At 43.3% G+C, this 12,883-nt stretch overlaps 1 protein-coding gene across 1 annotated transcript in view; it reads right to left on the bottom strand.

Annotated features, from left to right (window-relative positions):
- Window positions 1–12,309, bottom strand: part of LOC125896252 (uncharacterized) — a 30,919-nt gene extending 18,610 nt beyond the window's left edge. Inside the window, exons 1-2 of the mRNA XM_049588665.1 lie at window positions 11,909–12,309; window positions 1,111–1,289 (exon numbers count right to left, since the gene is read on the bottom strand). Of these exons, the coding sequence (XP_049444622.1) occupies window positions 1,111–1,289; window positions 11,909–12,309 (580 nt within the window). The remainder of the gene's footprint in view (window positions 1–1,110; window positions 1,290–11,908) is intronic.
- Between the last annotated feature and the right edge of the window lie 574 nt (window positions 12,310–12,883).

Genomic DNA, 12,883 nt, shown 5'->3' on the forward strand with positions numbered 1-12,883 from the left:
GTGTCTCTTTGTGGCTCCCTTTCATCTGTTTTTGGTCATGTTGAATCTCTTCCTGGGCTGTACGTGTAAATTTGAGAGACATTTTTACAGGTGAAGGCCACGGTGGCACCTGACACTTTTGGCCCCTGGGCCTGTGCGCTGTAGGCCCTTTTAGTAATCCATCCGCAAGAGTAACTATGACAACAGGGGCCAAAATCTCTGTGGATACTAGTTTGTAACGACATATATACTGTGATAAGTTGGTTAAAATGCGATACTGCAAACAGCCAAAGATCTGCTGCAGTCCAACTGTAAAAAAAAGCACTTTTTCTTTACAATAATCAGGCAGGAAATTTGATGGAAGAAGTAAAGTTGAAGCAACAAACTTCAACGTGTTGGGATTAAAAAGTAACTTGTTTTTTGTTTTGTTTTAGACTGTGTTACATACGTCTTGGAGAACTGCAGAAAAATTCACAGAGGTATTATGATGCATGCAGAAACTTTTTCCCAAACTCAAAATACAGAATGAAAAACCAAAAAAAAAAAGTTTCCATGTAAGTGTGGGTGAAGGCCTGGACAGAGAGCAGAGGACGGAAAACTAAGTACTTGGGGAGAAGTTCAGAGGGAGGGGAATTAGACGAGTGAGGGACTTAGCCACCCTGGCAGTCTTTCCACATGAGCACACCTTACGCACACACCAGGCCGACCCCCCCACCACCTCAACCCATGTATCCTTAAAGGGATAAAAAAAGCATGGACAAAGGAATTAAAATATAGATTACACAAGTGGCCACCCTGCGTCTTATCTGCCAAAACCGAAGAATCTAACAAATTGGATCAGATGTTATAAAGCAGGGGGCAAGAGGCCGGCGAGTGTGAGGGTGAGGAGAGCAAGCGAGAAGGTGCACATGTAAAGAATGAGATGTTTTGTGAAGATGAAACCAGGACTTCTTTTTTTACCGCACACTTGTAAAAATAACGCTGTGCACCTTTTCAGGCCTCAACACAAACTGGTTCACCAGCTTCAGTGATTGTTTGAAAGAACAATAGTGTGTGAATAGTTCAAGTTCAAGTGTGTCTGTAGTGTGAGGGTGTGACAGCACACAGAGGAGGATTATTGTTAAGTCTCACCTGTAATTCTGGAGTGATGGAGCCCCCATTCTGACCCACTCTGTGACCTCTGACCTTCAGAGCGGGAGGTGGTGTGTGTCTCCTCTGACCTGCTGTCCTGCAAGTTCAGACGCAGGCCTGCAGATGGGGAGTGTGTGTGTTTCTGTGTGACTGGGCTTCTGTCTGCACTCCACAGATTCCTGCAAAAACATAAAGCATGGCGTTGAGAGAGGGTCCAACTTGTATGTTTAAATTGTAGTATTAATAATAATATAATACTATCGGACATTCTGCAAACAAGATTTTGGATATTTTCACTTCAAAAAAATAAACAACACGTCAAAATTAAGTTTGCTATTTTGTTTTTCAAATAAAAAGACAAAAATAAATACTACGGTGGCCATTTCCTTATATTATCTGGGTTTCTATTGATTAAAAAAAAGTATTTAGCTTGTAAAAACTACACGACAAAATTTAGAAATTAACCTGGAAATGAAAAACAGGCAATGCCAAACACATAAATCTGCTGTAATTATTAACAACCATGATTTTGCACATTTAAAGTAGTCAAAGAAAATAATTTAATGTATCCTACTACGATAAAGAAAATAGTTCAAATTGTAAAGCTGTAAAATAAAAAATACAGCAGTGTCATATTGTGCGACTTATATGTGGAAAGTTTATTTATTTCTGATTTCAACTGTCAGCGGTAAATGTATGACAATACCAGTCTCTGCAACACACACACACACGCACACACACACATACACACTCACAAACTTGCACACTTCACAAGCGATTACACAAAATACTCAAAGATTACATCCGCTGAAACCTGATGTCCTTTGCGGGTTTAAAGCCTGCACGTCAGCCTTTCAATTTTTTTTTCTCTTTCCCTTGCATGGGTCAGAGGCTGTTGCTAGGCTACCAAACCCAGAATTCATAAGTTCAGAGAAAAGGTTTATATAGGCCATTGCAATTCAAGGTAAAATGATAATAGAAAATTGATAACGCTGGAATATGGACTTTAGTGATATGGAATCAAATAGACCATGAGCCATAAATAGTCTCAGATCTGAATCAAAGTGTAATAATGGCGATAATAATCAGAATAATAATAACAATAATCATGATAACAGTCAAGTGTGTGGAGCTTAAATAAAAATAAAAAAGGCAAAAATTTAAAGTGAAAATCTACCACTCCTAAAAACATCATAAAATGAAGGAAATAATGGGAAAATAATTCCAGGAAGCACTCTGAATCAGAAATTCTGTCATTTTCAGAGGCAGCTTTTGTGAAAATACAAGTCACACACCGCGATCAAAACTGTGTAGCCTGACTCCACATTATAAAAAAACAATTTCTGTAACCGACATTATGCTCTCATGTTTATTGTGCTCTGCAGAGACGAAAAATTAAGCACTGAGGGCACAGAAACAACATTCAGTGGCACACACACGTAAACAAATGCAGAGAAGCACATGTGCAAAATGTACAAAAACATGTGTACACACACACACTCATACACACACAGCTCTGCAATCTGCTGGCCAAGTGTGACACACGCGAGATAACATCTATAGGATGGTAGCTTGGAAATGCAGCAGGGCTGTAGACCTAAAACAATGGCTCTGCTGTGTGTAGGACAGTATACAGGATGGCTGCTTTGTTCCAACATCTTTGTCAACAAACACTCGAAGCCTATGAGACAACCACAACATGCAAAATATTCAACGTTATCAATACAGTGCAGAGGAGGACTGGTGGAGGAAGAGAGAGGGATGGGAGGGACATACTGACATATCTACGCTCCAGCAGGAAAGGCTACAGACATGACAGGTCGGTTAGAAATGCACGGCGTGCGTGCATAAACACATCTCCTCTCCTACTCTCTTATCTTCTCACTCATTCCTTCCACATCATTTCCAACCTCTATCGTCTTTTTTTTTTTTTGGTTCATAAGCGTGTTAATTCCTCTAAGAATAAATCCGAGCAGGTGAAACAATAAAAATTCAGATAGATGCACTAATGCAGAAATCACAATCCAACACAATAGGAAGTGCATCGCAGCCTTATGGCAGGTGTTGGCAGACTAGACGGAGACTAGACTGGGCTCCATCTGGTGCTGAGGGCCTCCTCCTGATGGTGGAGAGGGCCCAGACAGACACATATTAATGTGGGAAAAACCAACGTCTAGCCTGCCTCTCAGACTGCATTTCAATCTCAAAGGGCTCTCCCCATATCCTCCATTTATTACCCCTCAGCAATGCATTAATTTCTACTGGGCGAAGGGCTGGGAGGGTGGTGCTGTTGGCATGGCAGTTGGTGTAAGTTGCAGCACAAAAACGCCATTGTCAAATCAAATGGAGCCATGCTGTATTATTAATGCTTTAGCTTAATGACGCAATTATCCCTTAAAAGGATAGAGGGGACGTGCATTTGCAAAATACTGAGCAGATTCTGCACACAGATAAAATCACTGTGCCAAAATGACTGCCACTACAAAGCTTATGTGTATATTCAAGGTGAAAGAATACAAGTTTTAATTCTGTGTATTTAAAAAAAAATGTCTCCATGGGACACTACAGTACAATTTACAGGCTCCTGCTACATTAAAATAGAGACATGGGCACCCTGACTCTCCTGCAGTGTTTCCTTGATGAAAACATTCATTTGCTCCACGCTCTATTAAACTACCAAAAGTATAACAGCACAGCTCACACTGATAGCCCGAAATGATCATTAACATCATAATTACAAGAGCAGACAACTGAGGTTTACAGCCCATCGCCACACATCACACACAGCACTGGCATACACTCACAGTACGTACACACACATACAGCAGAATAGCAGCATGCTGCCACAAAAGCGAGAGAAAGCATTTCCCTGCTAGCTCCTTCTCCACCTGCCCCTGCTCTGTGACGCAGTAAGCCGGGGCCTACTAACAGTAGCACCATTACTCTCTGTGCTGCTACACACTCTCCACCGTGCACAGCAGAGCCACCACACAGAACAGCTACACAGCTTTAGCGGCTAACACGGAATTGGCTTGTTTAAAATTCAACAGGCTCCACTTCAGAGTGCAACCTATCACTCAGGCAGCGCTGGAACCAGACAGGAGCTCCTCTCTGACTCGGATGGAGTGGAGAAAGAGGAAGATGATGTGCAGCCCAAACAGCATTATAAAACAGGCCTGGTGGAAATCAGTGCGGTCTCTGGACGACCTGGACGACCCTGCCCTATCCTAATGCTGTCTCCGAAATATCTCCTGCTACCACACTTATAGGTGATGAGTTGACACTGCCAAGTCTTTGATTAGAGGATATACACGTCAGCAACTAATGTGTAACACACAGCATGCTGCTTTTAAACTACACCTATGACAACCTGCTTATCAGCAAATGTAGCTAAACTAGGGGTGCGTTTGTTTGCTACAATGGTGTGCATGATGTCTCCCCGACGCCCCACTGTCCTCTCCCTCAGCAGCGGTGTGAGACATCATTTTGTTCTGTCCTCCTTGTGCATGAAGCCTGAAGCTGCTGTTAATAAGCGCATCAATCAGGCTAAATCCAGGGATACCAGATGATCCCTCTGACAAACACCTACCGAATCACAATATTGTCTTCCTCTCCACCTCATAACCTGTGACACATTACTTTGACGACCTGCTACACATCCCCCTGATCTTTTTTTTGCTGTACTGATCCACTGTACAGCACCACACACACTAAACCCTGGGAATGCACCTGATGGTGGGATTATTTGTATCCAGCAGTGGCACAGTATGGTGCAAAATGCATCAAGCCAGCCAGTCATGGCACAGCCAAGCTCCCACCATCAACTTTTTTTTTTTTTTTAAAGCAGCATGCATCTGCAGGAGCACAACACAAACAAAGTGCATTAGCTCTGATTGTTAAAGCTCTTTTCCATATTACTACTCAGATAGGCCAGCAGCATGAGAGCATGAGGATATGGGGGCTACTGGTGGAACACGTGACTCCCCGGAGTGGTCCAATCAGGTGCTTCGCCAGCTACAAACCGTGTTCACCTCGCCTCCTGGTTATCAGCATCCAAATAACTGCTCAGTCAACAGAAAAGCATCTAAACACGCTACTTATGAGCTGCTGTGTGTTTAAAAGGAAGGCATGTTCCGTTAGGAGCAGAAGCACCACTGCCGAGTCGCCCTCCACCTCCTCCTCCTCCTCCTCACCATCATCATCATCATCACTCTATGAATGGAGCCTGTCTCCGGTTGCTAACTACTGTCACTCCACGCATTCCCCCGTGAAAGAAATCTAACGCTATGAATCCGTGTTTGTTAAGGGGCGGCGTGCTCCTCTGCACCGGCACACGTCCAGGGAAGCAGGAGGCGTTTCTCGGTGCGATGCACGGACGCTGCCGCGGGCTCCCAGTCCTCCGTGCAGGCTGCATCCATCCATCGGCTCCGGCAGCACCCCCGCCTCCACCATCGGTCCCGGTTCCCGGCTCCCTCCGCCGTGACGACTGCAGAATTAGTTTATACATTCGGTTCTCTAGCTTTATGATATTACATAAACTCATACAGCTAGATAACCAAAGAGAAAAACTAACCCACGTCTCTTAAAGGGGCCGCCGCCGCCGCCGGAGCTGCTTGTGTTGTGGTCACATGGAGCCATTGCATTCCGCCTGCATGCGTACGCCTCTCTCTCTTCTTCTGACTCTGCCTGTCTCTCTATCTCGAATACACACACATAACTGCGCGCATGCACAGAGCAGGTTATAGGTAACATCCTGTTGTATTATCGCTTTTACGCATAATGCGTAATTTTAGAAAAACCGTGTCCTCAGAGTGTCTTTGGAGCAGCTCAGAGCTGATGGGCAGTGAACCTCCATCACCATATCAGCAGCAGGCTACAAAGTGTATCATTCTCAACACAAGTAGCCTCTGCGTGTAATTTAACCCCACATGATTCATCATTTCTATACTTTAAAGCAGTGGGGACTTCCTGCACCACAAGCCTGACGAGCATCTGCAGGGTGAAGTCATCCAGCTGCAGGAGCAGGATGACACATTCACCTGTCATCCATCAACAAGCGGAACAGGAAGGCTCCACGCCACTAATAACCTTAATAACGGCACACTTTCACCCACTAACTTCACCCTATCATGTCCAGCTTGAGCTCCTGGTGATAACACACCTCATATTCTCATATAAGAGACACTGTTCCTCCCTACATGATCACACCACAGGCCCTCACAAACAACCATCTTATTGTTGTTTTTAAATGCCAGCTCACATCGACCCACCTCAGACCATAGACCATAGTTTCCGGGTTGAGTGAATTAATCCATGAATTGTTCGAAAGTATGACAAACTACCAAAAGAGGCCATGTGGCGCACAGTAGAGGGGGGCTTCAGGCTGAATGTCAACAGCATGATCCGGTGGAACAAGTCCAGCCTCACTGGATGTCACTGTTGGATTAGTTGGTGACATGCTGACAAGTTGAAGCGGGACAAACTAGCCTTTATAATCCTCTGTAAACCCCCAAACATGGTTAGTATGCTCCATAAATATACAGATGTAATGCTGAGAGTTTAAATCAAAATTTTACTGCTGGAAAAAATGAAGATCCCAGATAAGCATCAGGACAAACACCTGGATAAAATACAGTAATCTGGCATCTGTATGAACATGATGGCACAAGTCATTCTGTTATGATGCTAGCGTGCAACTCACATGATGTTGTAGGCAAGATAAAGCAAATTAAAGCAGGTTATTTCAACTGTTCTTCCATTAATAATTATTCTTCAAATGTGCAGAAGCTGTATTTTTAATAATTAGTATCTCCTTGGTGATAGAAGTCATTTGAATGAGGTTAGACATACAGCATACTCACATGTTCAGCCTATTTGGAACGGCGGTTTCCATAATCGGACAGTGGCGCCTGCTTCGTTATCAAATAATACAAAATTATTAAAATCCAGCAGGCTTTAATGCGGCAGAGATATTCTTATAGTCTCAATCCGGGATGAAAGCCTCTCTCCCCGGCTCCTAATGCTCCCTGTCTCCGACCATGTGGAGATGCCGGCACATATGCGAAAACAAAGCCCATTTTACGCACAGCACCACCCTCCTGTGTGTGTGTGTGTGCGTGTGTATGCACGCGAATCCATGGAGAAATAATCGAGGAATATAACGTCCATTCCGGGCTGTCAAAAACACTGCAGCAGGGCCCGGGGAAGAGAAAATGAGAGTGAGGAAGGAGAAAGCGCCTCGGCCATCAGAGTGTCAGATGTGAGGGGGCGCAGGAGGCGGAGGGCCGCCCGGGGGGCCTCGGGGTCAGACTGCCAGGGGAGACGCGCGGTGTCCACAGAATTAGGCATGCTCATTGGCACACACACACACACACACACACACGCACACACACACACATGGGTGAGCACCAGAGATGAGGGGTGGACGTAGCGGACAGGCAGAGACAACACAAGGTAGAGACAGGAAGAGAGACGAGTTGACATCACGAGACAGGCTTTTAAATAAATGCTGCCAAACTTATCCAACACATAAACAGGCACCGCGTGCGTAAATGGTTCCTGGATCTCAATATGGGGTCCAAGGTCCCTTCTAAAAGCCACCAATGGGGTCTCCAGAGCTTCTCAAACAAAGTGAGGAGTAATTTAACATTTCTATGATGCACTAAACACCCATCATGCACCGCTTTTAAACTCTGCTGTACGCAGAAACTGTACAGCACAACAGCTACAGTATTCAATAATAATAATTCAATAATAACCATAATAGCTTTGTCCTGAATAAAGGTACAGGGTGCAACATGTGCAACAACAGCACAGTCACCTGACTGGATGACAGGCCCTGGGCAATACATCACACAACTGGCCCTGCTTAAAGATTGGTTGACAATAAAGCATCCGTCTTTCAGCCACACCCTGTCTGTGTAAATAAGGACAGAAAGTTTGCTCCTATGAAGGAAAACTGAGCGAGCAGGGAGTCACGTGGAGTCAGCAAGGTGCAGGTTACAGGACAGAACAACCTGCAGGTTACTGGACCAGACACTTTAATCGAAAAGCGTCAGTGTTAGCAGCATAAATTACACTTTTTATTAAAAATCTAAATCATTTGAATTTTATTTAACACAGAAAACGATCAGTATTATTCTATTATTTGGTATACAAAATACAAAAGTATTTTGGCTAAAACGACTCTCAAAAACGCGCCACGTTTTTGTTTTAATTCGAAATTTCAGCACTTTTAATGGACAAAATGCAGATTATAGCATCACTGTACGCTTTAAATCATTGGACTCCACCACAGCCACTGCTGCTGTATTAATAGGAGCCTATTATGTTGGCGTATCAACCTTCAGCTGCACGTCAGAGCTCCACAGCACACACTGTACGATGAATTCAAAAACATGAATTTTATTTAAAATCATAGATGACACAAAGTTCAATTCAAATGCGAAATAAGGAGACGCATATATTTTCACGGTTACAGTGTGTGTGTGTGTGTGTGTGTGTGTGTGTGTCCTGTGTCTAATTTGAATTTTAATCAGCCAGTTTTCTGCACACCAGCGAATAAAGCTGTTTCTTTGCGAAGGAATACTTATATGAAATTATCACAGCCTTTCTCCAGCTATGGGCTGTGGGCTCTCACAATAGCAGATATACAGGAAATATTTTTATACCTTTCAAAATAAGAACCCTGCTGTCATTAATTCCATATTTGCTAAGGTTCGGTGCCGTCGCCATTGTTTGAGAGACTAAAAATACAGGATAGAAATTACAGTTCATTTTATTTTCATATCATCTCAACTTTGATTTAATGCCATAACTACTGTAAATAAAAAGTGACATTAAGTGTTGTGTATTTTCTACAAAAAACTGGTAGAAATAATATTTATATAGAAATAAATATTATTTATTTTAAAATGTTTTGATTAAGTGGAGAATTAAAAAAGAACTGTTTAACTGTAAGGTCAAAAGTCAAAGTGTGTGTGTGTGTGTGTGTGTGTGTGTGTGTGTGTGTGTGTGTGTGTGTGTGTGTGTGTGTCAGATTTTTTGGCTCTGCCTCTGCCCCTGCTGAAAACATAATCGTACTGTAGCCTACATTAATGCTGATTGACTCTCAGCTCTGCCTCTCATCAGCCTCACGTGAATCCATCTGGACACGCCCCCCTGACTGCGTCACGTCCTGTGAGACACACAGTACAGTAAGGTGTGTGCTGTGACAAGGAGCATCTCAAACTGACTCCTTTTCTATTCTATTCTAGTGTATTGTAGTCTGTGCATGGCACGTGCACTGTATTATCATTTGCTTATTTGTCTTAGACATCTTAAACAATAACAATCAGACATCAGTCATGTAATAATGATCTCACCTGACATATTGTTTTGTTTATTTTGTTTGTTAAACACACCGGATTCAAACCGGAAAAGAAATAAATCTTTATGTCTCATTTTGTCTTTTATTCTGTCATAACTCACCTTAAAAAACAAAATCAAAATATGTTTGTAAATAAAGCTTCAGTTTCATGTATTAAACCCGCCGTATTAAACATATCGTGACAGTACAGACTCGAGTTCAGCACCTCCAGTGAAAAGTACAGTCTCTGTCCTTGGTGCTGAAACGAATGAAATTAATTCACGGCGCTGTTTTTGAAGTCAGGGGTTAAAAGAAAAATATTTAAATAATTTGGATTTGTTCAGGCACACCTAAACCTACAAATAAAATCTTATAAAATAAATTAAGAAATTAAACCTGGGCAGCCGTTGAAAACGTGAGAAAATAATTTTAATATTCTGATCGAGGAGTCATTTAACAGTGTGACACAGCAGCTCACATACAGTGACAGTTTTCCATTTTAACTATTTTTTAAAATAAAATAATGAAATAAATCGCACTGAGAATGATGATCTAAATCTACAGACAGATTTCTAGAAATAACAATTTTAATTTTGTTTTCTACTTGCTATAAGTGGTGTATATGCCAGAATAAAACGCACGATTTAACTCTAACGTTATACCTAAATATTATATTTATATAAGCCGAATTTTACATGTGATAATATCAGTTATTAAGTCGATATTTGAGGCGAAACTCTGAGTGCTCAAGTTAATTCAGGTTAAATCTAATAAATCAGCCTTACAAAAATTAATACAGCGCCACTTTTGTAAGTTTGATTTTATGTAGCATGAGAAAATATGTGTTTTAATTTGATGTGTATATAGGTGGGTGATAATGTGGCAGCTCAGTTTACAGTAGGCCTACACCTGTTGCACTGTGCTATATGGGAAAGAAAGAAAGAAAGAAAGAAAGAAAGAAAGAAAGACTATCATTTAAAAACTACCTTTTAATCCTTTTAAAAATGTATAAATCTGGTAGTTTTATTTTGCCTATAAATTAAATTCAAACTACAAAAATGGCGACACACTCACACAACTGTATTTGAATAAAAAAAAATATCAGATATTTAATTTGATTTAGCCCAACTATTTATTTCGGCTTAAGAGAGAAGAGATCTCCTATCCATGGAAATATATATCCAGAAAAAAATAATCCATGTCAGTGTCTTCTCTCTCTCTCTTTAAAGAAAGTTTGGCAAATAAACTTCAACATTTACACTAAAAAAAACTAGCCTAAATAAAAGTGACTTTTTTGTGTTTCCCAGAATTTGATGTCTCTCTATTGTGGATAAACTGCAAAGGCCTGATTAATTAATTTCACACTGTAGCTCCGGAGAAGATTTTCCCACAAATAAGTGACCAGAAACAGAAAGAAAGAAAAGAGAAAGAAGAAGAAAAAAAACTCGCCCAAGGAAAGAAAGAAAAAAAGTCAACATCAAGTTCAACAACGTGCTGGTGCTCATTAGCATCACAATGCTGTCTGGGAGCACACAAGTCTTCTTAACAAGAGGCTCTGGCGTCAAGTCCCTCCACCTCCCAGCCGAGGGGACATTTTCCCAGGCTCTGCTAACAATCACACAACTGTTTGCTTTATAAACGCACAGCTCTGGGGCCACTCAGCCCGCCTCATCACCGCTCAATGGATGCTCCCGCCGCTAATATGGGATGGAGCAGCCTGCTGCCACTCAGCACTTTGGGGCTCAGGCCTGTATCAGTTCACTATCAGTTTAAATTTAACCATAATGTCAGTCTTACTGGAGCGTTGTGCTGTTATTTAACATTATTTTTGTGCCTATTTCCTGCAACTTTATATTGTTATATCATGATTATATTATTATTATAGCATCCACATTCTCACAGCCTGTAAATCCACAAATAAAACATTCATAAATCATACTTACACGCCATAAACTTTGAATAAATCCCGCAACTCCGGTTCGAGTCCATTCAGCATTTTAAATACAAGTTTCTATCACCGTCTCTCAAAGTGGAGCCAAACTATCACAGCCAGGAGTCCAGGGAGAAACCCAAACGCCGCACGCCTTCACTGCCTGCGAATCATCATCACCACGAGCTGATCCAGCCTACAGGATTTAGTTTTACGCACTGACATGACTTTTGCATCATCAGTGGCCGAGAACAAGCCGAGGCCGAGGCGACACCGCTGCCAGCAGCATCCCGCTCCCGCATCCCAACATCTCCTCAGCAGCCGCGGATGACAGTGTGTGCGCGGAGCTGCTGCGTCGCTGGTCCCCTCCTCTCCTCTCTCTCTCCACCTCTCTCTCCCTCACACACACACACACACACACACACACACACACACACACACACACACACACACACACACACACACACACACACCGGCTGCTATAGGGATGACGTGCACAGAAACCCAAACACATTTCGCACCGCTTATGCGTTGACCATTGTGAACTGGTGTCCATTGTTCTGTTTGAATGACGCGTCTCCCTCTTTAGTTGCACCCGGCATCGGTTCTGGCAGCATTTGATAGACGTGGTGAGCGACGTGGCTGCAGCTTCTGTGGCCGCGCGTCGGTGCAGGGAAGAAGGGGTGGAGGTGGTGGTGGAGGTGGAGGTGGAGGAAGGAAGGAAGGCGCCGCTGAGGACCTTTAGGAGGCAACAGATCCCCAATTTTGGGGGGAATGTGTCGGGTGGAGGGAAGGGTGCATCAAAAAGCTTTAGCGCGACGCCACGTGATGTTACAGCACACCACTGGCAGAGGGTGTTATCACCAGTGTGCCACAGAAGATACCAACACTCTCCATCCCCTGCACACTCCATCATATCCATCCTCCCCCTGTCTCCTCACAGTCAGCTGCACACTGAGCACACTCAGGTCCTGATGGCACCGGGCACAGAGTCAGCACTGGGGCAGGAGTGAGACCTCGACTCAACAGTGATCTCCAAACCTGCACCTTGCCTGACTGAAGCACCTGAGTCAACAGCTTGCAGGACGACACAGCCACAGCGAGCCATTAACCAGCAGCAGCGATTTAAATGTTGTAGTGTCCTCACGTTTCTAATCAGGCTGCAGGAAAAAAATGCGTAAAACAGTAGCGATCTGTGAGGGATGGGGACGAATGAGCGCAGCACGCAGCAGCCGAGTGTGTGAAGCTGTTGCCGCAGCCTCAGCAGCGCCAGGAGGAGCAGATGCTTCCCCGGAGCTCCTGCGGGTCACGTTGCTTTACGTGCTGCGACGTCTCCCTTTTCTCTCTGTGCGTAACGGAGCGCACGGTGGACAATCATGTGCCAGATGTCAATCACAGACAGAGTGAAAACTACTGAATTAAGCCAGTAAAAAAAAGAACTACAGGATGTGCATACACACAGGGGAGAATCAACGCTGCGTGCAACGAAACCAGCC

The sequence above is a fragment of the Epinephelus fuscoguttatus genome, linkage group LG10, assembly GCF_011397635.1.
Source record: "Epinephelus fuscoguttatus linkage group LG10, E.fuscoguttatus.final_Chr_v1".
Lineage (NCBI taxonomy): Eukaryota > Metazoa > Chordata > Actinopteri > Perciformes > Serranidae > Epinephelus > Epinephelus fuscoguttatus.